General features: G+C 41.1%; 1 protein-coding gene across 1 annotated transcript in view; it reads left to right on the top strand.

Annotated features, from left to right (window-relative positions):
- The window catches only part of LOC127153655 (uncharacterized), a 547,126-nt gene that overhangs the window by 338,192 nt on the left and 182,050 nt on the right, over positions 1-26,884 (top strand). Inside the window, exons 36-42 of the mRNA XM_051094869.1 lie at positions 1,368-1,541; positions 1,732-1,902; positions 2,045-2,215; positions 2,428-2,601; positions 2,758-2,928; positions 10,080-10,253; positions 10,476-10,649. Of these exons, the coding sequence (XP_050950826.1) occupies positions 1,368-1,541; positions 1,732-1,902; positions 2,045-2,215; positions 2,428-2,601; positions 2,758-2,928; positions 10,080-10,253; positions 10,476-10,649 (1,209 nt within the window). The remainder of the gene's footprint in view (positions 1-1,367; positions 1,542-1,731; positions 1,903-2,044; positions 2,216-2,427; positions 2,602-2,757; positions 2,929-10,079; positions 10,254-10,475; positions 10,650-26,884) is intronic.

Genomic DNA, 26,884 nt, shown 5'->3' with positions numbered 1-26,884 from the left:
TTTAAAAAACGAACAACCAAGTTGTTTCTGCCCACTGACTGCCTGGCTATAGGAGTGTGAGAGGCAGCTGGCCACTATGTAGACCTTCAAGCATGGAAGGGAAACAACACTTATCCAGCTTCTCTTGGAGGAAGGACAATATTACTGAAATGTCACAAGAGGGTGGTTTATCGTTGATGAAGAGTGCTTCTTAACTGGTTCATTGAAATGAACTGTCTGAAAGCACTGGTTAATGGAAAAGAACCAGACTTCCCATCACTAGAATCTCGTCACCATGGTAAGCAGGGAGGGAACCAGAGAATATTATGGTGTCTGACATTGTACTTTTAAGTTTACACACCTGTTTTTATGTTATTTTAGAGATCTCAAACTGGCGAGGTCAAACATCATTAGTGCCAACGTGAATAACAATCTTACTAAATTTACATTTAGCATTAGCTGGCACTTTTAAATTTGCCAATATGTCAGAGACTCTACCCACAGTAAACATTGGACTTTGGTGACTAATGTTTCTATTTCCACATTCTGTATAATAGAATTGCCAATAACTAAGGCACTTTCATCAAGTTTAACTGTTTAATATTTTGATGTAATGGAAGAGTGGTGTTTTGTCCCGTGATTATGCTACCTCACAATAGCCCTGCTGCAGGGTTTCTGCAACCTGAACCAAACAATGCACAGGGCTCTCTAAGCTGGTCACATCGAAAGCTCTATCTAAAGCACTCACATTCCTTAGTTAATGCTCAGTTAATGCTTGAATGCGTGTCTCTAGTTCTGAAATCGTCTCTGTCAGCCTAACTATTTCCCTGCATTTATCACATCTGAACTTGACAGAGAAAGCTACACTATAGATATTGGCAAACAATGCAAGTGACAATAATAGGAGAAGAAGCCATTACTCCCCATGATTGTAGAATGATTCTGACTTACCACAGTTGTTCGATGAACTTAAAAAAAAAAAAAAAAAAACGGAGCAAGACAGTAAAGAAACATAGCATGTCAAAGCATAATGGTAGGAAATGCAAATGACAAGCTACCAGTCTAACTGAATGCTAACATGCTGTGTTAGTGGTTTAGTTTAACAAAGAAAGTTGTCAAATTAGTTCATATATAATATCAAAAATATGGTGAGAACTAAGTTATCTTTTAGCAGTGTAAACAACAGAGAGTGATGTTAAGACAGAAATTCCAATAGAAAAACAAAGCAACATGGAGCTACAATTGCAAACCACTTGGCAGCATGGCAGACAGGAACACATTTTTGCAAAAATAAATAAATAAATAAATTGACTAGATTTATATTGTTCAGGTAATGTGCAGAATAACTGATTAATCAACTGAATGTTACATTTTCCTTTCTGTTCTAGACTTTCAGACTGCAGTATCACTGAAGAAGGTTATAAAGCTCTGGCTTCAGCTCTGAGATCAAACCCTTCACACCTGATAGAGCTGGATCTCTCAGGAAATGATCCTGGACAATCAGGAGTGAAGGAGCTCAATGATTTACTACAGGATCCAAATGGTCAGCTAAAGACATTGAGGTGAGACATGATAAAATAATACAGTACACATGATATGCTTGTGAAATATTCAAATATCTTTAATAAATATACTTTCTTGAATAGAATAAGTTGCACAGTGCACAAAATTTAATTTTGAGGAAAAGCAAACTCACTACTTATTGCATCAGGTTTACTTGAACTGATTTCTGCTTCATCTTCTTTTCTGCAGGTTTTTGAGTTCTACAGCTGATGAAGCCTGTCAGTATGTGACTGGAATTGTGGGTAAAAACTTGTTACTCCTCAGAGAGCTAAATCTGAGTGGCCGAGAACTAGGAGACACACGAGTGAATCAGATCACTGCTGTACTTCAGGATAAACACTGTAAACTTAACAAACTGATGTGAGTAGTGTTTTCATTTATTATTGTACATTTCAAATGTCCTAAAGAAATCAGTTGACCAAAACAGTAATTCTCAGTAATCACTGAATATTGACATCTAATATATTGTTTTTGTAATTCTTTCTCCTGTTTAATTTTTTAGGCTGTGTGATTGTGGTCTAACTGAGCAAAGCTGTTCAGCTCTTGCTACAGTCTTAAGATCAAACCCCAGTCTGAAAGAGCTTGACATGAGCAAAAATAATCTGCATGATTCAGGAGTGAAGAAACTCCTGAATGGATTAGAAAATAAAAACTGCCAACTGGAGAAACTCAGGTGAGTTCAATGTACCATTGTTTGATATTTTACCAGCATTTTCTTTTGATCAAACATAATTGCTGAATAAACTAAAAAAAGCCATTTGATGAAATGTTTTCTGTACTGATCAGATAAGAAAATATAATGCATTTTTATTTTAAAAAGTCTTTTTGCAGAGTTACTAACTGTATATTATACTTTATTATAATTCAAAATGTTTCTTTTTGTAGGCTTTTAGATTGCAGTATCACTGAAGAAGGTTATAAAGCCCTGGCTTCAGCTCTGAGATCAAACCCTTCACACCTGATAGAGCTGGATCTCACAGGAAATGATCCTGGACAAACAGGAGTGAAGGAGCTCAATAATTTACTACAGGATCCAAACTTTCAACTGAAGACACTGAGGTGAGATGTGATGAAATAATACAAAATAAATGACACGCAGGTGATTAAGGTTAATAAAATAAGCTGCACAATTTATTGTTAAACTTCAAGATAAACTCTATACTGATTTCACCAAGTTTACTTGATTTGAATCCTCCTTCATCTTGTCTTCTGCAGATTTTTGGGTCCTGCTGCAGATGAAGCCTGTCAGTATGTGACTGGAATTGTTGGTGAAAACCCATTACTCTTGAGAAAGCTGAACTTGAGTAAAAGTGAACTAGAAGACACACAAGTGAATCAGATTGCTGCTCTACTGCAGGATAAACACTGTAAACTCAACACACTGACGTAAGTACTGTTAGTTCATTGAAGTTACATTACTCTTAGAACATTTGAATCGGTTGACTCCGACATGACAGTTTTAATTTCAGATTTCAACTATTTTTTTCATGTTTGAAATCATTTTAAATATCGGTATTCAACATTTTATTTATGCATTTGTTACTGCAGGTTAAATGCATCCATGTCCCCTCTGCATTAAACTGTGTAAACACATCTAAATGCCACTTCAGATGCAGATTCATGAAATGTTTTCTTCCGTTAGAATGAGAGAAACTAAGTACCGAATGAAGTGCCTCTTATGGTTACCCAAAGACACCAAATAAAGTTTAAACTGAACACAATCTTTCTGCTTAAACGGTGTATAAATATTTCTTAAATATTAATTGCTCCTTTTCTATTTTGCGTTTACTTTGTACTATTACTATTCAATACTTGCATTTAATTTAAAAAATACTTTACATATAATAAAAACAATGACTTTAACTTCTACCTAATTCATTTTCTGGCAGGATATCTGTAGTTAAGTGTGCCTTTCAGATACTTCATCCAACACTGACTACAAGCCAGTGTGTTCATAATTAACACATAATAATACAATAATACATTTTAGCTTGCAATATTAAGCAGCAAAACTAGCTATTTTGTAATAGCTGAACATGGATGAGACCGGAAGTACCATAGCAACCACATAGCAACACCCTAGAAACCTATCTGGGTACCCTACCAACAGCATAGCAACACCATAGCAACCAACCTAAACACCTTAGCAACCACACCTAAACATCATTCTTAACACTCAGAGTACTTTAATCTATCAGACTTTAATCTTTAAAACTACTTTATACTTCAACCTAAAAACCTTCAAAGTTTTTCTAGACAAACATTTTTTTTTCTAGTATTACTTATTCTATAACCAAAGACACACACTGTCCCATATTCAACTTGGATTTTAAGCATTTTTAAAATGTTGCTAAGTTGATGCTAAGAAGTTGGCACAAGACTACAACAGTTTAGCTAGTCCCTTACAAAATTTAACCATGGTTTTATCATAGTAAAAGTGTAGTAACCATATTTTAATTTGTATAACGAGAGTGTTGGAGCCATTTCTTTTTCTATTTTCATTTTGGACTGAATGGACTAATTTGATCATTTGAATACGATTTGGTTTATGTAGATGATGATTATTATTTGTGTATTATGTTTATTCTGAGTATTTGCTTTTAATGTTATCGCTTTGTGAATGAGGACTTTTATTATTTCACTGCAATTACGTATTTAGGGAGATAAGGTAGTAGGTGGAGTCAGAAAGGAGAAGCAGATACAGTTTTCAGACCGTGTGTTTGTGGGTGCAGGTGTTCAGGTGTGGTGCTAATGTTTAGCAATGAAGCTGTTTCGCAACTGTTGATCTTATGGAAATAAAGGATGAAAAAGTTATAATACGGACTCACGTGTCTATTGTTCACCCTTACTAAGATAGCGGCTTACCGCAAATATGCCGCTACAGACAGTCTTCCTAATGGGAGTCTATGGCAACCCTATGAAGGAAACATAGCAAAATTATGAAATTTGGCATATTTGTAGTGATGGTCATGAATAGTGATCTGATCAACTAGGGGTCTTTAGAACCAGTTCAAAAATTCAGCATTTATATGGTTATAACTTTAGAACCCTTTGTTCTAGAAAAATGAAACATGTTTCTCTCTTCATGCTGATCACATTCAAAAGCTTGCATAAAAAAAAAAAATGCATTTAAAAAATGTTAATAACATTTGATTAAATTGGCCGATTGTAATGAAATTGATCTCAATATAGTTATTGGTTCATGCCGAAAACATAGATACCAATTACGCCATAGTCGGCTGAACTTCCTGTCCACCTTTTTTATATATGTTGGAGACTGTTTCAGACTCCTCCTTGACCATTGGTCTGATGTAAGGATCCACTTGTTGGCCCAAAGGCAGAGTCCAGCGACCTGGTTGAAGGTTTAATGCATGTTCGGTCTTTTCACAGCGCTTCTGCAAAATCCACTTAATTGATCAGGATTTAGTTTCAACTTTAATCTAGCTTTGTGTTTTATCTGACCCCAATTTCAAGTGAGCATAAATTTAGGTGGTTTCTCTAATTTAAACTGATCATAAATACAGATTATGTGTTAATTTAGATATTTGATTATTCTGGAAATCCCATATTTTTAATTATTCGTTCATTAAGGACCTGATATCGCTTAGCAATTCACTTGGCCAACGGTGAACGCACGGCACAAGCTCACCAGTTCTGGACTTACTCAGAGGATGAGGGTGTCACGGGTTGCGTATGGCAAGGAAACGAACGACGATAGTAACACGAACAGGAATCTTTAATCAAATCCAAACTGGTAATTCCAACAATGACAGGAGAACACACAACCAAAATAACCTTGAGATCAGACATTGGAACTAGAACTGAGAACAACTTATAAAGGGTGGTGAATCAGACACAGACAGGTGAAGCAAATTAACCAATTAGGACATAATGAGGACAGAAAGAACCAAATATGGGCACAACAGGAAAAACAAACATAAACAGTCCAAATGGCACACAGATCTCTGACATTACCCCCCCCTCCCGGAAGGCGCGACCTCGCGGCGTGGAAAGGGAGTGGATGTGGGATAATAACAAAGTCATTGTGGGAGGAGGCTCTGGTGGTGGACGGACTTCCGGGAGGAGGACAATAAACAAAGTCCAGGGTGGTGACGACGGAGGGAGAAGCCAGGGAGAACTCAGGAGGGACCCGGAGCAGGAGGAGCCATGCAAGACCCAGACCGCAGCCATCATGCCAACCCACGGTGGAGCCGACGGAGGGAGGAGCCATGGTGGAGGAAGGGCTGACGACTCCAGGGGGCTGACTGATGGTGGTGGAGCAGGTGGAGGTGGAGCCCGAGGTGGAGACGGAGAGCTGATAGTCCAGGGCGACTCCGAGGATCCGGAGGGTCGAGGCGGAGCCCGAGGCTCTGGCGACCGAGGCGGAGGCGGAGCTCCGGAGGTCCGCGGTGGAACAGGAGCAACCGAGGACAAAAGTGGAGCTGGAGGGAGGTAGGAGCCCAACGGAGCCGGTGGGATGGAGCGACGAGGCAGAGCCGGAGGAGCGGAGTCCTGAGGCGAAGGCGGGACAACGACCGACCAAGGTGGAGCCGGAGGGACGAGGGAGCCCGGTGGAGCTGGTGGGCCGATGGGCGACGGTGGAGATGAGGGAGCTGAGAGCCGGGGTGGAGCCGCTGGGTCAGAGGACCGAGGCGGAGTCTGGGACTCAGAGGCCGGAGGTGGAGATGAGGGATCCTCCAACACCGATGGGGACTGACAGACCTGCAGCAAACCCACCGCACTGATGGTGGGCTGAGGGTGAGCAGATGGGCTGCCAGGAGACAGCGGTGGCGGGACTGAGGCTGCAGAAACAATAGACAGAGGGAGGGTGGGTGGGAAATCCAGGCAATCAGGTAATTTAGATGGTGGAAGAAGAGTGGGCATGTCTTCATATACATCTTCAAAAAAATTAATCAAATCTTGTTCCAGGTTGTCAGGCAGTTTAGATGGTGGAAGAAGAGTGGGCATTTCTTCATATACATCTTCAAAGAAATTAATCAAATCTTGTTCCAGGCAGTCAGGCAGTTTGGATGGTGGAAGAAGAGCGGGCATGTCTTCGTATATATATTCAACGAAATTAGTCAAATCTTGTTCTAGGTTGTCAGGCAGTTTGGATGGTGGAAGAAGAGCGGGCATGTCTTCGTATATATCTTCAACGAAATTAGTCAAATCTTGTTCTAGAACAATTAGTCCCAGATCCAGGCGTTGCTCACCCTCAGCGGTGGTGCAGTGGGCGGTGCTGTCCTCAGCACCCTCACGCCCATCAGGAACGTCCACCGTCGCAGGCTCTGTGGCCAGCTCTCGCACCTGATCGGACAGGAGAGGCTCTGGCTCCTGGGCGATCTGCAGTCCTGTCGCTCCACATGGCGATTACTCGGTCACGCTGGGCTCTGGCTCTCCGTCCACGGTGGGCTCGGGCTCATGCTCCATGAAACGGGGTGATGGTTGGTTGGATTCTGGGTCTGGAGTGGGGCTGGTGTTGTCCTCCGTGGTCCACGAAGATCTGCTGGACACCAGCACCCACTCAACATAGGCGGCGAGGCTCTCTCGAGGACCTTTTCCGGATAGCTGAGCTCGTGTGGTCGGGTTAAGTCCAGTTAGATAGAACGAGTAAATGCTGCTGACCGGGTAGTGTGTCATGGAGGCTAGGTACATAAAGTCCTTAGTGTGGTCCTCGAGAGAACGATTCCCCTGCTCCAGGATAGGGAGGAGGACGGTAGGGAGATCCATAACTGGGAGAAACAGAAAATAAAACACTGAATAAAAAACGAAAAGAAAACGTGGGGAAAACGCCGCTAAACTTTTGTGGTCCGATCTTCTGTCACGGGTTGCGTGTGGCAAGGAAACGAACGACGACGAGAGTAACACAAACAGGAATCTGTAATCAAATTCAAATTGGTAATTCCAACAATGACAGGAGAACACACAACCAAAATGACCTTGAGATCGGACAACGGAACTAGAACTGAGAACAACTTATAAAGGGTGGTGAATCAGACACAGACAGGTGAAGCAAATTAACCAATTAGGACATAATGAGGACAGGAAGAACCAAATATGGGCACAACAGGAAAAACAAACATAAACAGTCCAAATGGCACACAGATCTCTGACAGAGGGGTGGTTATAATACATTTTATGCAGACTGCACCCTGCAGTTCTTACGATAAAGTGCATTTTTTCTATAATCACGAGAACTACAACGTGTTAAGACAGTGACAGTCAGTAATCGGAAGCCCTTAATTTTGTCACCTCGCTTCTATATCCAGACCAGAACAAACACATTTTCCAATCACTTGTAAAAACATAAAGACCTTTTGGTTTATCAGGAGATCTCATGACCCAGGGTCAATATAAGTGACTGCTATGAAATTGAGACCATTTTACTAGTCGCACTGAGACCTTTAAAACGATACCATACATGAAGGGGAAAAACAACATATAACACACGTGGTATATGGATATTCTTGCTTTGGTGGAAGAAGAGTAAGATGCAGGGAGGGGAGAGGAGAGGGAGGAAGGGGGTCGTAAATGAGCAAGAAGGGTGGTGGTGTTTGCCCTCTTTGAAGATCTCTTCTCCAGATTATTGTTTTGTTGCATAGCATCTGTTTTTGTCAGAGCTCCTGGACTTTAAATTCATGAGGAAATAATTGTACCTCTTACACTGATTTTTACCAAAATCAAGTCAGATCATCTTCATTTGAGGCATGATGCCAGACTATATTTGCAGCTGTATCTCACACTGTATATATGTGTATGTGTATAGAGAGAGAGATTTTGTTGTAGTAGTAGTAAAACATAATATAATACATTTACAACTTGTATATACAACTTAGATTTGCACTGTTTTGTTCTTTCTCTTTCTGTCTTAAGTCTGTGTAGATGCAGAGATACAGTGTTTCACTGTCACACTTATGTCTATTCGTGTACTTGGTTTTTCCCATTGTCTCCCCCTGTCAATCTGTTTGCTTTGGTTTAGCCCTCATTAGCGTCATCCCCTTCACCTGTCTGTAATGATTAGTCACACTTTATAAGTCTGTCTCAGTGTTCACTTCTCGGTCGGTCTTTATCGTTTACCTACATGTGTGGATGTCAATCTTATTCCTGACCTGTTAACTCCTTGGATTTATATTAAAAGACTTTGTTTGTTATATCGTGTTCGTGTCTCATTCCATCCAGCACCATTCGTAACAGAAAGACCGACCAAAACAGTTCACAGCGTTTTTCCCTGCTTTTTCTTTTCTGTTTATTCTCAGTGTTTGTTTTTTTATTTTTTTTTACATCATGGATAACCCCGCCATCCTCCTTCTCCCCCTGGAGCAGGGGAATTGCTTTCTCGAGGACAACACCAGAGACTTTGTGTACCTCGCTCCACTCACGCACTACCCGGACAGCTGCCTGTGCACATTCTACCGTGCAGGACTTAACATCGCCACCAAAGCGCAGCTGTCCGGGGAGGGTCCTCGGGAGAGCATAGCCGATTACATCGAGTGGGTGCTGGTGTCCTGCAGAGCTTCGTTGACCACGGAGGATGACACCAGCCCCACTCAAGACCCAGAGCCCAGCCAACCATCACTCCGACACGCGGGGTTTGAGCCCGGGCCCACCGTGGATGACGAGCCAGAGCCACAAGCGACAGAGCCAAGGATCGCCACAGAGTCCAGAACTCCACCTCGGCCCTCCGACCCTGTGGCTCCACCACGGCTCTCAGCGCCCTCGTCTCCATCGTCGCCCGTCGGTCCACCCGCTCCACCGGGCTTCCTCGTCTCTCAGGCTCCACCCTGGTCGGTCGTCGTCCCTCCGTCACCTCAGGACTCTGCTCCTCTGGCTGCGCCTCGTCACTCCGTCCCACCGGCTCCTAAGGACTCCTCCCTCCCTCCGGCACAGCCTCCATCCTCTGTCGCTCCGGCTCCGCCGCGGACCTCCGGATCTCCGCCTCCGCCTTGGTCGCTAGAGCCTCGGGCTCCACCTTGGAGGCTGTTCCTGTCTTCTGTGTCTCCGCCTACCGACCTCCGGGTTGCCCACCTACCCTCCCCTTTGGATGTTATACGGCGCGAGACGCGCCTATTCGGAAGGGGGCGTAATGTCACAGTTATGTCTATTCATGTACTTGGTTTTTCCCATTGTCTCCCCCTGTCAATCTGTTTGCTTTGGTTTAGCCCTCATTAGCGTCATCCCCTTCACCTGTCTGTAATGATTAGTCACACTTTATAAGTCTGTCTCAGCGTTCAGTTCTCGGTCGGTCTTTATCGTTTACCTACGTGTGTGGATGTCAGTCTTGTTCCTGACCTGTTAACTCCTTGGATTTATATTAAAAGACTTTGTTTGTTATATCGTGTTCGTGTCTCGTTCCATCCAGCACCATTTGTAACATTCACATTATAATTGTGTACATTTTATACTTTTGTATTTTTTTAAGACATAATGACATAAGTGTGATGTGATGATCTCAGTTCCTCTGTCTGTTTTATTTGCTCATAAAGATGATGTCATTTTACAGCATGTCATTTTTTTTTTTTTTTTTTTTGCAATTGCAGGTTAAGTTACTGTTATATGACAGAAGAAGGTTGTTCTGCTGTGAATTCAGCTCTGAAATCAAACCCATCACACCTAAGAGAACTAGACCTCAGTGTGAATAAACTAGGAGACTCTGGAGTGAAAACCCTCAGTGATCTACTGATGAACCCAGAATGCAAGCTGGAGAAACTTCAGTTAGTAACATTATACTGTTCTTTGTTAATTTTAAAGCCAACAGGGCTTAAGTTAAAAAGTTTATTATAGTGCGTTATAGTGCGTTTTTCCTAGTGGTCACATTATGTATAAATTTTATCTAGTAAGTGTTTAATTATTCAAGCGTTTGATCTGTGTTTCAAAATAGACTATTGGAAACAGTCATAGATCTAAGTCATTGACTTTTGTCTTTTTGTCTTCAGTCTTTGTGGATGTAGTATTACAGAGAAACAGTGTCTCATCCTGACTTCAGCTCTGAAATCAAACCCATCACACCTGAGAGAGCTGAACCTCAGCTGGAACGAACTAGGAGACTCTGGAGGAAAAGACCTCGGTGATCTACTGATGAACCAACAATGCCAGCTGAAAAAACTACAGTTAGTATCATTAAACTGTACAGCAGTTACAGAGAGATTTAATATTATTTTCAGACAACAGAGCTTAAGTTATATTGCTTGTAACAGTGCAGACTCTAGGTTTCCTCTACTGTTCACACTGTGTGTGTGTGTATATGTATATAAACTTCCATTTAAACAATTACTTGCTAGACTATATATATATATATATATATATATATATATATATATATATAGTGTAGCAAGTAATTGTTTAAATGGAAGTTTATTGATTTTTCAACATGTTCTGTATTGTTACATTGTTGATAATACAGTATATGCAAATTAACAGTGTTTACCTTTCCTCCATATTATCTGGACTTCAATTTTGTTTGTCTCCAGGGCTTCCGTAAAATCTACAGATTGTACTTCTGCAAGAACAATCTGCAAGTTTATTTTGTACATACTCTATCTACTCTTTAGGGTAAAAATGGATAACTATAGCATCATCTTTCTATTCTGTATGCGGTACCATTTTGCTTCATGGGATTGGGTGAAACTGCTGGAAAAGTACCTTCTTTTAGATTTGCCCCTCCTTTTTGGCTCAGTGTTCCTTGTCATCCAGTCATCAAACTTTTCATTGTGGTTTTCTCTCTATATTTGCTATATTTTCCAGCCTTTATCCACTGCTTACAATGTGCTGGATCCTTCAATGGAAAATAACTCACTCTTGCTTAATGTTTACTCTTTGAGTTCTTGAACCCAGAAAAAAATGCATACCATTATGACTAAAAGCATAATTCCTAGTTAGCCAAGTTTTATTAAAACCCTGCTTTGCTGAGAGGGGTATAACTGCAGCCTGGAGATCTCCAAATGGGGATGGGAACTCCAAAACGGGGTGGGTGCTCCAAACTAGGGCATGGCTTCCTCCCTTTGATGGACAGGCACATGACATGCATGCGCATTTCCCCCCAGTCCACTTCAACGCAAACTCTGCCCCACAGCTGATTCTAAAGATTTTATTGGTTGTGTCAATCACAGTGTTGATTTCCTACACTATGCTACACAAATGCTAACCCCTAAACCTACCCCACACATTATCCTAACCTTAAACTAACCTTAACCAGTGAAACTGACTGCACAGCGGGATTGGCGCTGAATAGCGTGGCAGATAAACAGTTAATAAGATTATGCGTTATGAGATCGCCAGGCCGTTCTGTAACTCCCAAACCAGACCTCACCAGAAAATTGGACCTTTTTAGTTACATCCAGCATCACTACCCAAACCTACCCTGCAAATTCCAAGCCCCGGATGCCCCAGGTTGTATATACTTGGCTTTGTCAGCAGTGAATCAATATTCTTGTTTTTCAGCTATTCCAAGGTTGTATGTAGTGACCCTAATAACATCATATTTAGCCCCTGAAATACCCAGGGGAACCCTGACAAGAAAACATGTAATTTATTCCTCAGAACATCATTTATATATAAGATATATAATATATATATAAGATTGCTCTATTGAAGAGCAATTGGGCGAGTTTTGTTGGGAAAACCCTGCTCAGATCAAAGACTTTTACACCTGTAGAGTTGAATATGAATATGATGTTGCAGTATAGCATATTAAGGTTCTATGTTCCTTTTGTTTGCCTTTGTATTAAGTTTTCATGTTTTGCAACTTTTTTAACACATTTGTACAAAAAAATTAAAAAATATATTCACTTTTAAGGATTTGTATTGTTCAGGTAATATTTAGAATAACTGATTAATCAAATGAATGAATGAATGAATGAATGAATGTTACATTTTCCTTTCTGTTCTAGACTTTCAGACTGCAGTATCACTGAAGAAGGTTATAAAGCTCTGGCTTCAGCTCTGAGATCAAACCCTTCACACCTCATAGAACTGGATCTCACAGGAAATGATCCTGGACAATCAGGAGTGAAGGAGCTCACTGATTTAAAACAGGATCCAAATTGTCAACTAAAGACGCTGAGGTGAGATGTGTTAATTATACAATATATGTGATATACTGGTGAAATATGCCTATAAATATGTTAATAGGGCTGGCTTCTAAAAGTTGACTAACCGTTAATCAACGAGAAGAAGCTTCATCAACTAAAATTTTATTAGTCGCTTAGTTGCCAGAAAAAATATCAATATGAAGTGGCAAAGTCACGCAGTCCATGACGAACAGATTGTTAACAGATGGTCTGTGTGGTAATTGTCACGAATTTGGCCTTTGGAACTTCGGTCTGCTCACCACCAGATTTCGCCCTCTTATTCCATTGATATTCACATTACACAGACTGTTGCACCACATTCTGGACTATGTTTCCCATCATCCATTGCGCTGATTACACACACAGCTGCAGCCAATCACAAACTGTATAAATACAAAGCCCTTCCCACTATTCTGGGCCAAGTATTGCATTGCGTTTAGCACTTTATTTGTGTTAGCTGCTGTACAGAGCCACCTTTGTTCCTTCTTAGCCTAGTTTAATCATGTTTCTAGTTAGTTTATCCTAGTCTTGTTTTCTAGCCTGGTTATATTATCTTGCCTGCCCTGGACTAAATAGATAAAAGTAATACATCTTTCAAATCCATAAAGACTATGTTTATTTGTGTACACTCACAATAACAACGAAACATTGCACTTTTGTAAAATAATGAAAGTAAGCAGGATGCACTTTCTGCCGTCTCTGTGTCTGTAAACTGGAGCATGAAACTTCAAAACTATGTGTATACTTGCCTTACAGACATGAAAAATAAATCTATAGAGAGTGAAATGTCTACTTTCAAATCAATCAATCAATTCAAATAGAAAACAAATATTCTCAGATTATGAAATCCATATAAAACATGCATACAGGTGCATCACTACTGAGGAGATAAATCAGTGTCACAGACTTCAGACCAAAAACAAAGAAAGCGCTAGTTTATCAATCAATTATTAAAACATAATGCTGTCTCCTTGTCATTTTTCCCAGACACATTCATAATTATTATATTAGCCAGTGCACTGTGCCAAGCCTTATGTGTGCTTAAATGCTTATTATGCTATGTAGGCAATTAAAGGCTCATTATTATGATTTTTATGGTTTATTAATAAACGTGTGACTAATGGTCAGCTAATGCTAAAAATGAACGACTAATAGTCGACCAGAAAAATCTTTAGTCGCGGACAGCCCTAATAAATAATATGCTTTCACTAATAGAATAAGCTGCACCATCTGTTGTTGCATCAAATAACAGGTACATTTGAGTGACATACGTGATAATAAAGTGAGCAAGCTTTGCGCACTTTCTAGGAAATTTTGTATGAATCATTCGTTTTAACGGTGCTCTCTGCATATTTATGCTGGATTCGTTGATTGCACCAAGTTCAATAGATTTGAATGTAAAGTTATTATGCATTTAGTTTTTTAATCACAGCTTAATTTAATTTTGAAGCATTTTTTTTTTTTGTGGCATTGTTTTGATGCTTTATCTTTTTCTGCAGGTTTTTGAGTCCAGCTGCAGGTAAAGCCTGTCAGTATGTGACTGGAATTGTGGGTAAAAACCCGCTACTCCTGAGAGAGCTGAATCTGAGTGAATGTAAGCTAGGAGACACACAAGTGAATCAGATCACTGCTCTACTGCAGGACAAACACTGTCAAATCAACACACTAATGTGAGTGAAATTTTAATTTATTACTGTGCATTTAAAACAGTAATTATCTATAGTCACTAAATAATGCATCAAGTACTTTGTGTTTTGTAAATCTCTCTCATATAACATATTTTAGGCTGTGTGATTGTGGTCTAACAGAGGAAAGCTGTTCAGCTCTTGCTACAGTTCTGAGATCAAACCCCAGTCTGAAAGACCTTGACGTGAGCAACAATAATTTGCAGGATTCAGGAGTGAGAAAACTCCAAAATGGATTAGAAAATAAAAACTGCACATTGGAGAAACTCAGGTGAGTTTAGTGAACCATTGGTTTTATTACTAGCATTCTCTTTTGATCAAATGTAATTACTGGGTAAAAAACATCTGTTAAAGTAGTGTATGTATTTGTGTGTGTGTGTGTGTGTGTGTGTGTGTGTGTATATATATATATATATATATATATATACTTGTGGGTGTAAACTTTCTTGGCAATAAAGGTCTTCTTGATTATGATCTTCTGATATATTTAATTATCATTTAAAATTTGTCTAGACTCTCAAACTGCAGTATCAGTGAAGATGGTTATAAAGCTCTGGCTTCAGCCCTGAGATCAAACCCTTCACACCTGATAGAGCTGGATCTCACAGGAAATGATCCTGGACAATCAGGAGTGAAGCAGCTTAACGATTTGCTACAGGATTCAAACTGTCAACTTAAGACACTGAGGTGAGTCATGATAAAATAATACAGCATAAATGATATACAGTTGAAATATTCAGATAAATACTTTTTCATTAATACAGTAAGCTGCATAATTTGCTGCATAAGATGCTTCATCTTCTCTTCTGCAGGGTTTTTAGGTCCTGGTGCCAGATGAAGCCTGTCAGTATCTGAGTGGAATTATGGGTAAAAACCTGTTACTCCTGAGACAGTTAAATCTGAGTGAACGTGAACTAGGAGACACACGAGTAAATCAGATCGCTTCTCTACTGCAGGATAAACACTGTCAACTCAACACACTGACGTGAGTATTGTTAATGTATTTAAAAAGTTACATTACTTTTAACCTTTTGAGCAGTACGGTCCCACATGTGGGAATCTAATTTCTGTGCACCTGGGAGTACAGTCCCACATATGGAACTTAGAACGTTCAGTGATGTCACGCAACAGCCAAATTGAAACTGCACTTTCGCGCATTGGCTGGTGCTGACCCAGAGAGAGACAAGCTCTCCACTTGTGATATAATTATAACTATGCAGTGTTTTTAACCACGTAACCATGCTTATTGTAGGTTTCCGACATTTAAATACACAGTGTTGGGGAGTAACTAGTTACATGTAATGGAATTACGTAATTTAATTACAAAATAAATGTAATTGTAATTAGTTGAAAAAAATGTGAGAAAAAATATGTAATTAAATTACAGTTACTTTTGAAAAATGCCAGTGATTACAAAGGGGATTACATCTGAATTTTTTCACACACCCACCCCCACTTACAGATTTAATTGACTTCTTTTAAACTGCATTGACTGCTCTAAAATGAGACACCAATGTTTCAGGAGTTTAGGACACAGAATAGGACACATGCTTATTCAATAACTGTTTTATTTCCTATCTGGGTTTATGCATAAACTTTATTTTTTAAGATTGTTTTTTCCAAGGCATTGTTAGATGCTAGTGTTTTCTGTCATAACTATGCAAACATTTGATTTCAAACCCAGTATCATAGCTATTAAACTATTTCTTGTTATGATGTTATTTATGTTATGACATATAACACAACCGCATTCACGGTGACTGGAGTTTAATTCCCGTCTCGAGGTCCTTTGCCAATCCCACTTCCCTCTCTCCTCCCAGCTCTTTCATGTCATCTCTCTACTGTCCTATCACAATAAAAGGCATAAAAAGCCCAAAAATATAAGTAAAAAGTCTGAATTTGTGGTGGCTGTGATTTAAATTAAATTATTACACAGCTCAGACTCTTTTGGGGCAACTTAAGTCAGTGCTACATGCAGGCTCCTGAAGCGAGATGGCTGTTGATGCCGGGGTCTTCCGCGGGGGCCGGTTTCTCCGGATGTGCCTGGTGGAAAGCTTCTTTGAGCGTAGGGTCCAGTATATCCCTTGCGTTGACCCAGGATCGTTCCTCCGGACCGTACCCCTCCCAGTCAACTAGGTACTGTAGTACCCCGCCCCGGTGTCTTGAGTTGAGCAGGTCTCTGACCTGGTATGCCTCTTCGCCATCAACCAGAATGGGCGGAGGCATCTGGGCCTCTGCTCCCTCCTCCTCCGTCATCTCTCCCGGACCATCAGCGGGTTTCAGCAACGAGACATGGAAAGTGGGAGAAATATGATAGTTAGAAGGTAGTTCTAAATGGAAAGAAACTGGGGTAATCTGTCTAAGAATTTTGAATGGACCCACATACCTAGGACTGAGATTTCCTGCTGGGTAGTCGGAGACGCAGGTCTCTGGTTGACACTGTCCAGGAGTGTATTCTGGGTTGGGATGTCGGTGACGATTGGCCTGTTCTACCTGATGTCTTACAGCTCGTTGCAAATGTATATGCGCACGGTTCCAAGTCTCCTCACTGCGTTGTAGCCATTCGTTAACTGGCGGGAGGTCCGATGGTTCACCTGACCAGGGGAATAAGGGTGGTTGGTACCCTAGCACGCACTTAAAGGGAGTTAGACCTGTGGCTGGCTTTAGAAGGGAATTTTGAGCATACTCAGCCCACATCAAATATCGGCTCCAATCCGTTTGATGGCTATGGCAGTAGGTACGAAGGAAGCAAGCCAGTTCCTGGTTGAGCCTCTCTGTCTGGCCGTTGGCCTGAGGATGATATCCAGAGGTGAGACTGATGTTTACATAGGAGGCTAAAAAAAGCGGCCCAGACGCGGGAGGTAAATTGTGGTCCTCTGTCGGACAGGATATCTTCAGGAAGGCCGTAGAAACGAAACACGAAGTTACAGAGGGTTTCAGCGGTTTCGAGGGCTGTAGGGAGCTTAGGCAGGGGGATAAGCTGGCAAGACTTGGAAAAACATTCTACAACAGTTAGTATTGTGGTCTTACCCTGCGAGTTGGGTAAATCTGTCACAAAGTCAATAGCGATGTGGGACCAAGGGCATTGTGGTATGGGTAGTGGTTGAAGCAATCCGGCAGGAAGTTGGCGTGAGGGTTTGCAGGTGTTGCAGACTGTACAGTTCTTTACAAATGTCTGGGTGTCTTGATTAATAGTTGGCCACCAGAACCGATTTTTGAGGAGATGGAGTGTAGCAGTGATGCCTGGGTGACCTGAGCTGGGGGTAGAGTGGACTTGTTGTAGTAATTGCTCTCGATGTGTTTCTGGAACGTAGGTGAGCTGTGGAGGGCATTCAGGAGGTGGTGGGTGTTGTTCATTGGTTAGATTGATTTCGGTTATGATGTCCCACTGGACTGGAGCTACAAGCAAATTCTCTGGAATAATGGTTTCCTCTGTGTTGGGTTGGTCAGTTGATTCTGTCATACGTGAGAGTGAGTCGGCTTTGGTGTTCTTGGTGCCAGGACGGTAGGTGACGGTAAAGTTGAAGCGCGTGAAAAAGAGAGCCCACCGAGCCTGTCGAGGGTTTAGACGTTTGGCAGAGCGCAGATATTCTAGGTTCTTGTGATCTGTAAGTATGGTAAACGGGTGTTCAGCCCCCTCTAGCCAGTGACGCCATTCCTCCATAGCTGATTTCATGGCCAGCAGTTCTCTGTTGCCTACATCATAGTTGCGTTCGGCTGAGGAAAGTTTGCGTGAATAATATGCACATGGGAACATCTTGGCGGGTGATCCATGACGTTGAGAGAGTATAGCTCCGATGCCAGTACTTGAGGCTTCGACTTCCACGACAAAGGGGAGAGAGGGATCTGGAAGTCTGAAGTATGGGGGCTGTTGTAAATCTGGATTTGAGATCAGTGAATGCTTGTATGGCCGCAGCAGTCCAGGTGAGATGTGGTGAGCTTCGTTTAGTCATGGAAGTTAATGGTGCCGCAATTAAACTGAATCCCCTGATGAAGTGTTGATAGAAATTGGCGAACCCCAGGAATCGCTGCAGCTCTTTCAGAGTTCGGGGTTGTGGCCATTCAGTAACTGCACGGACCTTTGCCTCGTCCATTGACACACCTTCGTGACTGATAATGTATCCCAAGAAAGATATGGACATCTGATGAAACTCACATTTCTCTGCCTTAGCGTAGAGTTGATGTTTAATTAGACGTTGGAGGACTGCACGGACGTGGAGGATGTGTTCTTGAAGGGAGCTTGAATATATCAGGATGTCATCTATGTAGACTATTACCCAGCGGTCCAGCATGTCTCTGAATACATCATTAATGAATGACTGAAAGACCGAAGGACTGTTGGCTAATCCGAAGGGCATTACGCAGTACTCGTAGTGGCCAGAAGAGGTAGAGAAGGCCGTTTTCCATTCGTCGCCCTCACGGATCCTGAATAGATTATAGGCTGAGCGGAGGTCAAGTTTGGTAAAGTACTTTGCCTGACGTAACTGTTCTAAGGCGGCTGGAACCAAGGGTAGTGGGTACCTGAATTTCACAGTGATGTCGTTGAGCCGGGTCGGAGGGTACCGTCCTTCTTTTTGACGAAGAAGAAGCCGGCTGCTGCAGGCGAGGTGGAAGGTCGAATGAAGCCCTTGGAAAGTTCCTCCTCTATGTAATTTTTCATCGCCTCTGACTCGGGTTGGGACAAGGGGAAAATTCTGCCTTTGGGTGGTGTTGTTCCAGGAAGAAGTTCTATGGCACAGTCACTTGGTCTGTGTGGCGGTAGTTGAGTTGCTTTGGATTTGCTAAAAGCTTCAATTAGATCGTGGTACTCTGCTGGTAGACCGGTGGCTTCGATGGGAGAATCATTGCAAGTAATGGTGTTCACAGGAATACGTGAGGAAGCAGGAATGCATTGATGGTAGCAGTCAGGGCCCCATTGCCGGATCTCATTCCTCTTCCAGGAGTATGGCTCGTGTTGTTGTAGCCAGGGTAGTCCTAATATGAGCGGATGATTTGGGGAAGATATGACATAGAATTTAAGAGTCTCTGAATGTTCTGGTCCGACCTGCATCTTGAGACCCTCCGTGAGAGCGGTGACTCTTCCCTCTCCTAGGGGCCATCGAGCGCCTCAACTGCCAAATGAGAATTGCTGGGTGTTAATGTAAGGTGATGTTTCTCAGCAAAATCACAAGATGGAAAATTGCCAGCAGCCCCAGAGTCAATTAGTGCATTTACTGTAACTGGTTCTTGATTTATAGTTAATTGCACAGGTATTTTAATACAAGAAGCAGATTAATAATGTTGAATACCGGGGCTCACCATCTTAAGACTTGATGCGCTGGGTCGAGGGGGGCACGAAGCTCTGAGGTGTCCTGTTTTCCCACAATACAGGCAGAGATGGAGCTGTATGCGGCGTTCCCGCTCTTCTGGGGTGAGTCGAGTGAAGCCGAGCTGCATGGGTTCCGGATGGGTATTAGTAAGTGATACACTGGGAGGGTTGAGCGTGTTGAATCGTGACGGACGGCGAGATCTAATCAAATTATCAATATGAATGGCCAGTTCGATAAACTCCTCCAAACTTCTTCCCTCGTCACGACATGCGAGCTCCGTCTGCAAATCGGTGTTCAGCCCGCGGCAGAAAAGTAGTTTTAGCGTGTCCTCCACCCAGGTTGTTTGTGCGGCTAGGGTACGGAAATTTAAAGTGAATTCGGCGGCGGTACTGCTTCCTTGTGATAATGCTAACAGTTGCTCACCGGCATTCTTGCCCCCAGAAGGATGATCGAACACCTCTCGGAATCGTTGGAGAAAATAGTTAAACGTAGGGAAAACAGATCCGTCTGTGCCCCATACCGCTGTTGCCCAATCTAAGGCTTTGCCGGTGAGTAATGAACATACAAAAGAAATCTTACTAGCATCAGTGGGGTATAACGTGGGCTGTTGATTAACGAAGATTGAGCATTGAAGCAGGAAGCCTTTACACTTTGAAGGAGAGCCATCAAACTTGTCGGGAAACGCCAATCGGGGACTTACGGTAGCTGGTTGCTGTGTAGGAGGGCTTACCGGCGAGGGGGTGACTGCCGTGGCTGGTGGTGTGGGCGTGAGAGTCTGTAGCGCCTTCACGAGCTCTCCGGTTAGTGAGGTTAATCATTCCAGCTGCTGTTGATGAAGCGCTAGCTGATTAGCTTGGGCGGATAGCACGGATAAAAGTTGTGCAATCGCTGGATCCTGGTCTGGCGAAGTCTTCTGTGACGAAGAGTCAGAGGCGTTCGGATCCATTTGCAGCAGAGTTTATTTAGTACAACAACAAACTTACAGGGGCGATCAGAGTCGTAAACCAGATAACAGCCGTAAATAGTCGGGGCAGGCAGCGGTATTCAGAGTCCAATAAACAGGCGGAAAGGTCGGGGCAGGCGGCAGAATCAAATACAAGATAACAGTCCAGATCAGGTAACTTTAAGACAAACAGGGAAAAACGCTCGGAATTGATCACCGTGGCAAATCAAGACTTCGCAAAGACTAACAGGAAACAGGCCTCTTTATAGGAAGTGGGTTAATAGGCTAAAGGTAAAAGGTCAGTCCTAGGCATGGGGCACATGGGAAACGAAGTCCGAATGGGATGGCTAGAACTCGGGTGATGGCTCCCTCTGGTGGTGCGGGAGAGACAATACGGGAGCCTCATTTGTAACAGTAGTGAAACAGGCAGGGTCGATCTCCAGACAAACAGTGTATTCCAGGGCAAGACAAAAGCATAATCCAAAAGCAAGCAAAAGGTCAAAAATACCAATGGGCAGTCCAAAGTGACAAATGAAACAAAACAATGAAAATAACTAAGAAACAAGACGATAACTGTGGCAATGACTATGGCATGAAAAAATGAAACAATGAAACAAGGCAATGAAAACAGAGAAAAACGCTTAGTAGAGTCCGCATCAGCAAAACAGTACTTCGCGGGGCCTGTTTGGTGGCCATTTAAGGAGGCCTACACCAAAGTAATCCATGAAGCAGCAGAGGGAGCGGTAACAGAGAGTCAATGGGTGAGGGCTCCCTCTGCTGGCATTACAATAAGACTATCTTTAAACAGTTGACTATGCAACTCAGATAAAAAAATAGCTCAGTTACTGAATAAGTTGTTTATTCTTGACACAATCCCAGAATGATAGTTTTAATATTACAACAGGCAATGGTCAATCGACAGCGTCAGGGATAGCAGAGGTAATCCAATAACATAAACAGTGAACAGGCAGAGTCTGCCTGGATGGAGAAGTGAAGAGGCTTCCTGAGGGGTCATGAGTGAGGATACACAGGTTTATCCTTTGCGGAAGTGTTTTTACGCCTAAACGTGATGCACATATAAATTCCCCTTCACATCTGTCATAATAATTTTACAATTAGATTTTGCTTTTGCAATTTAAATAATGCTATGTATTTCAACAGGGCATCTTGCTTTATTAATATGTATCATGAATGCCTTAAATCGCAAACTTTAACAACATATGGGCAGATCCCTTTAGTGCAGCTAATGATGCTTTTAAATGACACTTGAGTGGTCAGGAATATTCCAGTGTTCATCCTTTGATTCCTCCTTCCTCATTTACTTTCCTTGCATCCTTCCCTCGTGTCCTAAAGGGATGGATCTAAGACGCGAGGAAAGGAAACAAGGATGCACAAATAAGAAATAAGAAGCACCCTAGGAAAATGCTCAAAAATGTTTTGTGAAATGGAGTCCGAAATGACTAAACTGAGATGGTGCCCTCTGGTGGTGATCAGAGGGAGCCACGGATACCTTATTTGTGACAAACTGCAAGCAAGTATTATTGAGGTCTGTCATTGGTATGTTTGACAAATCCACTTTGGTATTCAGATCCAGAGAGGTAGAGCCAGGACAATAGCGCTTCGCAATCAGATTTGATTGCTCATGTTCATAATAGTCGCATACTTGCTGATAAGCTGCTCAGCTGGGCTTTTTCCTATTGTGAAAGGTTCAGTGCTTCTAAACACTATACAACTGCACTGATTGGAATGTTTTTGAGGCTGCTTCCAACAATCTGGACGAGCTGACAGAGACTTTAACTTCCTATTACTTCCTTTCTGTGAGGATATGTGCATTCCTACCATGACTTACAACAATGACAAACCATGGTTTACGGCCAAAGTAGATAATTATAGGAATGGGGAGTCTTGTATTAATAGGCCAAATACACATTCACAAAGTGATCAGAGTGGCAAAGAGAAGCTATTCTGAAAAAAATAAATAAATAAAATAAAAGGCTGAGAAATTAGTTTTCTACCAGTGACCCTATATCAGTGTGGAAAGGACTCAAAGACATCACAACTACAAGACACCATTCCCCAGCGCTGTGGAGAATCAAAAACTGCACATTTGAATTAGTGTTATTGCAGGTTTGTGGAAAAAAAAACAAAAACAAAAAACAAAAAAAATCTCACACTTATTCTGACATTCTCTCCATGGATCCATTAACACCTTCAGTAACCCCCCTATGGACTTCACAATGTTGAGGTGGTATCATTATTCAACCTCCCACAGGAGCTGCTGAAACAGTTCTACTTTGCAGTCACTAAATCCATCCTCTGCACTTCTATAACTGTCTGGTTCAGCTCAGCTACAAAACTGACCTCAGAAGACTACAGAGTAGGGCTGTGTGGATGCGATTATCATGCGCATATGATCAGTAATGCCGGTTCTGTGATTAGCCATAAATCTCCATCAGATGCTGACAGACGGAGCAGTATTTACTACATGGAGCTGTAGTTCACTGACAAGCCACGCAATATTGAGTTCAAAATCGGATATGTATCGCCTCCGATTTTGAATTTAATATTGTGTGGCTTGTCATTGAACTATGGCTCTGTGCAGTAAATATCACTCTGTGCTCATCAGTGCTGTAATTGTCAGAGATCTGTGTGCCAATTGGACTGTTTATGTTTGTTTTTCCCGTTGTGCCCATATTTGGTTCTTCCTGTCCTCATTTTGTCCTGATTAGTTAATTTGCTCCACCTGTCTGTGTCTTAATCACCACCCTTTATAAGTTGTTCTCAGTTCTGTTCCTGTTGTCCGATCTCAAGGTTATTTTGGTTGTGTGTTCTCCTGCCCTTGTTGGAATTACCAGTTTGGATTTGATTAAAGATGCCTGTTAGTGTTAATCTCGTCTTCGTGCGTTTCCTTGCCACACCCAACCGTGACAGTAATACAACGGGGTGTACAGCTTATACTAAACCTGTTTTGTATAGTTAAATGTACAATACTTGCATTGCCTTGGTTTTTGACGGATACAGTCTCGGATGAAAGTCTTAATGGATTCAAGGTTTGGACTTGTGATTACATTCTTCCAGGTTTGAAAAGTGATGAACTCCAAAGATTTTTCTGTGAATGAATAGGGATGAGTCCATTTCTATGGCATTGTGTGTCTTTATTATGGGTAAATGAAGTGTGTGTTGCTCTGCCTGCATTCCTTTGAGCAATAGAACTAGTGCTATCAGACGATTTGTCTTTGGTTGCAGTGGAACCAGAAGCCTGTTTTGTCTTTTTGTGGCGTTAGTTGCATTTTTGGGGAAGGGTCCATAGACCCTCATAGTTGGCTTGTTGGTTGGGTGAGGGGTGTTAGGAATTATTTAAGTATAACAAATAACTGTGTCTCTGACTGGTCCAGACGTAACACACAACACTATTTATTCATTTATTTATTTAACGCATATACTTAACTGCATCACCTTGCATTTGTGTGTGCATTGTCCATTTGCATTTGTATCTTCTCAAGTGTGTTGGAAATCTCGTACTGGTATTGTTCGCTGGTGGAAGAAACACTGAATATTGTTTTTGTTTTTTTCAACGATACGTACCATTATATGCACCGCAAATGTAGGGATTTCTTTTGACTTAGGGCTGAACTTCAACTGGTGGTAGCCCCATTTTAAGTCCAGCATACTGAATATAGTTGGGCCATTGATGCCCACAGTTAGCCTGCCTCATAGTTTTCAAATTTTCAAAAAAGGGAGAGAGACATAAATTTAAAATAATTTATCTTGATTCTACTGTAGTAGATCCTCTTTGCAAAAATAACATTGAACCCTCAGTCTATGTGCTTCAGCACTGTGTGGGGATGGGAAATTATTGCCCAGTGCAGATGTCTGACAGCATGTCTTAAACATTTTGAGTTATTAAATGATGTTACTTATAGGAACTGTGTGTTGTACTATTCTAGCAACAATTAAAATTAGCAGCAAACTCAACTTTTTGGTTGAAATCAAATAAATATACTAGCATTTTTATATAAAGATAAATATAAATACTGTTTGATTTTACAGTTGTTGATTACTCTTGTCAAAGTAGCTTTAAGGCAAGTTATTTCACTAAAAGGCAATCTTTGAAATGCCTGTCGGGCAGCTATTTCAGTCATGCAAGCACAGCTCCTGTCTCTTTGAACAGGGAAACATCAAATTCTTCGAAGTTGTTCATGAAACTTACGATTAAATTTCATATTTGAAATCACCAATTAAATCCGACAATAACTGTCTCATAAGTTTTGTTTCTTATGCTCAAATAGCACTAAAAAGCTTATTTCTTTTTAATCTAGACCAGTCAATGTGCATGTACACTTTTTATAATATTGTTTCTATAGCAAACATGGCAGCTGCAGTGATGACTTTACCCAGTTAGTGTTTGGGTTTTTGTATTAAGAAGAAATGACTCTTCCGCAATACTGAGTTTTGCACATTCTCACATTCGTAAGTAATAGGAGTGCACCAATTTGTATATCTGAAGTCTTTGATCTGGTAAACCCTGCTGGAAAAAAATAAAAATAAAAATAAAGCTAAGTTGGTTGGCTGGTCTTAGCTGGTTTAAAATGGAAGTAGCTGGTTTTAGCTTGTCTCCCAGCTTGGCCAATCTGGTTTTAGCTGATTGTCTGGTCTCACAGCCTGACCAACTAAAGAAGTAGTCAAGTGCCATCTAAGACCAGCCTTTAAATGAACATTTACAAACAGTGCTGCAAACCTATGTGGTTGGAACTACAGCTCTCGACCTGTGGTTAGAATGTGCTTAAATAAATTATGCCCTTGGCCATGACAAGCAAGCTAACATGCTGTACAGTTGATATCTTCCATTCTACAGTGAAATGGTGTCTCATCCTTACTTCAGATCTGAAATCAAACCCATTACATCAAAATGCTTAAAAAAAAAAAACATTTCATGAAGAGTCTGAATTCACATTATAATTGTGTACATTTTACACTTATATTTTGTGATGTGGTGACATAAATATGTTGATCTCTGTTCCTCTGTCTGTTTTATTTGCTCATGAAGATGATGCCATTTTAACATTAAGAAGGCTTTTCTTTTTTCTGTTGTATTTTCTGCTGTTAAGTAAGACATTTTGTCTTAAAGTGGCCATTGCGAGATTGTAATAATCCTGACCTCCTGTGCCCTTTTCATACTAACATGACATAAGTCTAGCCTAGAGAATCATAGGACATGATGTACTGTTGTTTCCTGAAGGGTGTGATGTTTGATCTTTCATTTCACATTTTACCAACTAAATATTGAGTCTTTCTTTAATAAATGCCTTTGAGTGAATTACACTTTTTCTGTGTGAAAATCTCAATGGTCCAGGATCTGACTGATGAACCCACAATTAAAAACGCTGGAAAGTTAATCAAGTTAGATATTAAATTAACATACTCTTTCTCCATTGCAGGTTAATTGTTTGACAGATGAAGGTTGTTCTGCTCTGACTTCAGCTCTGAAATCAAACCCATCACACCTGAGAGAACTGAATCTGAGCCAAAATGAACTAGGAGACACTGGAGTGAAAAGCCTTTATGATCTACTGATGAACCCACAATTCAAGCTGGAAAAATTACAGTTAGTTTCATTATACTGTGCAGCAGTTTTTTTTTTTTTTTTTTTGTTTTGTTTTGTTTTTTTTTTTTTTTTATCCACTTTAAATCCAACAGGGCTTAAGTAACAATGTTTATATCTGTGCACTTTTTGTATTTTCCATATTGGTCACACTGTACAACTGAGAATAAAGAGGGGAGACATATAAACAAGTTCAAAAATGAAATAAAAGTCTGTATCTTCCCACATAGAGAACTAGTGTGACTGGGTTTCAGAATAATCTGTCGAAAACTACTGTACTGTAATGACTACTGTACAGTAGCTCTTCAATAATTGTCATTTGTCTTTTTGCCTTTAGTCTGTTTGATTGCAGTACTACAGAGAAACAGTGTCTCATCCTGACTTCAGCTCTGAAATCAAACCCATCACACCTGAGAGAACTGAACCTAAGCTGGAATGAACTAGGGGACTCTGGAGTGAAAAACCTCAGTGATCTACTGATGAACCCACAATGCAAGCTGGAGAAACTAGAGTTAGTATTGTTATACTGTACAGCAGTTACAGTGTGATTTTAAAGTTATTGTTGTTGTTGTTGTTGTTGTTATGTTGTTGTTTTTTTTTTTTTTTTTTTTTTTCATTTTAAAGCCAATAAGGCTTATAACACCACACTTTCTGTATCTTGCCAATCGTTTAATGTATTTTTTTATTCATTTATTTATTTTTTATATACTAGTAATTTAATGTATTTTTACAACAGA

The sequence above is a fragment of the Labeo rohita genome, chromosome 22, assembly GCF_022985175.1.
Source record: "Labeo rohita strain BAU-BD-2019 chromosome 22, IGBB_LRoh.1.0, whole genome shotgun sequence".
NCBI classification, from domain to species: Eukaryota; Metazoa; Chordata; class Actinopteri; order Cypriniformes; family Cyprinidae; genus Labeo; species Labeo rohita.
The sequence above is the reverse complement of the archived record's forward strand: the minus strand, read 5'-3'. Positions and strand labels throughout refer to the sequence as shown.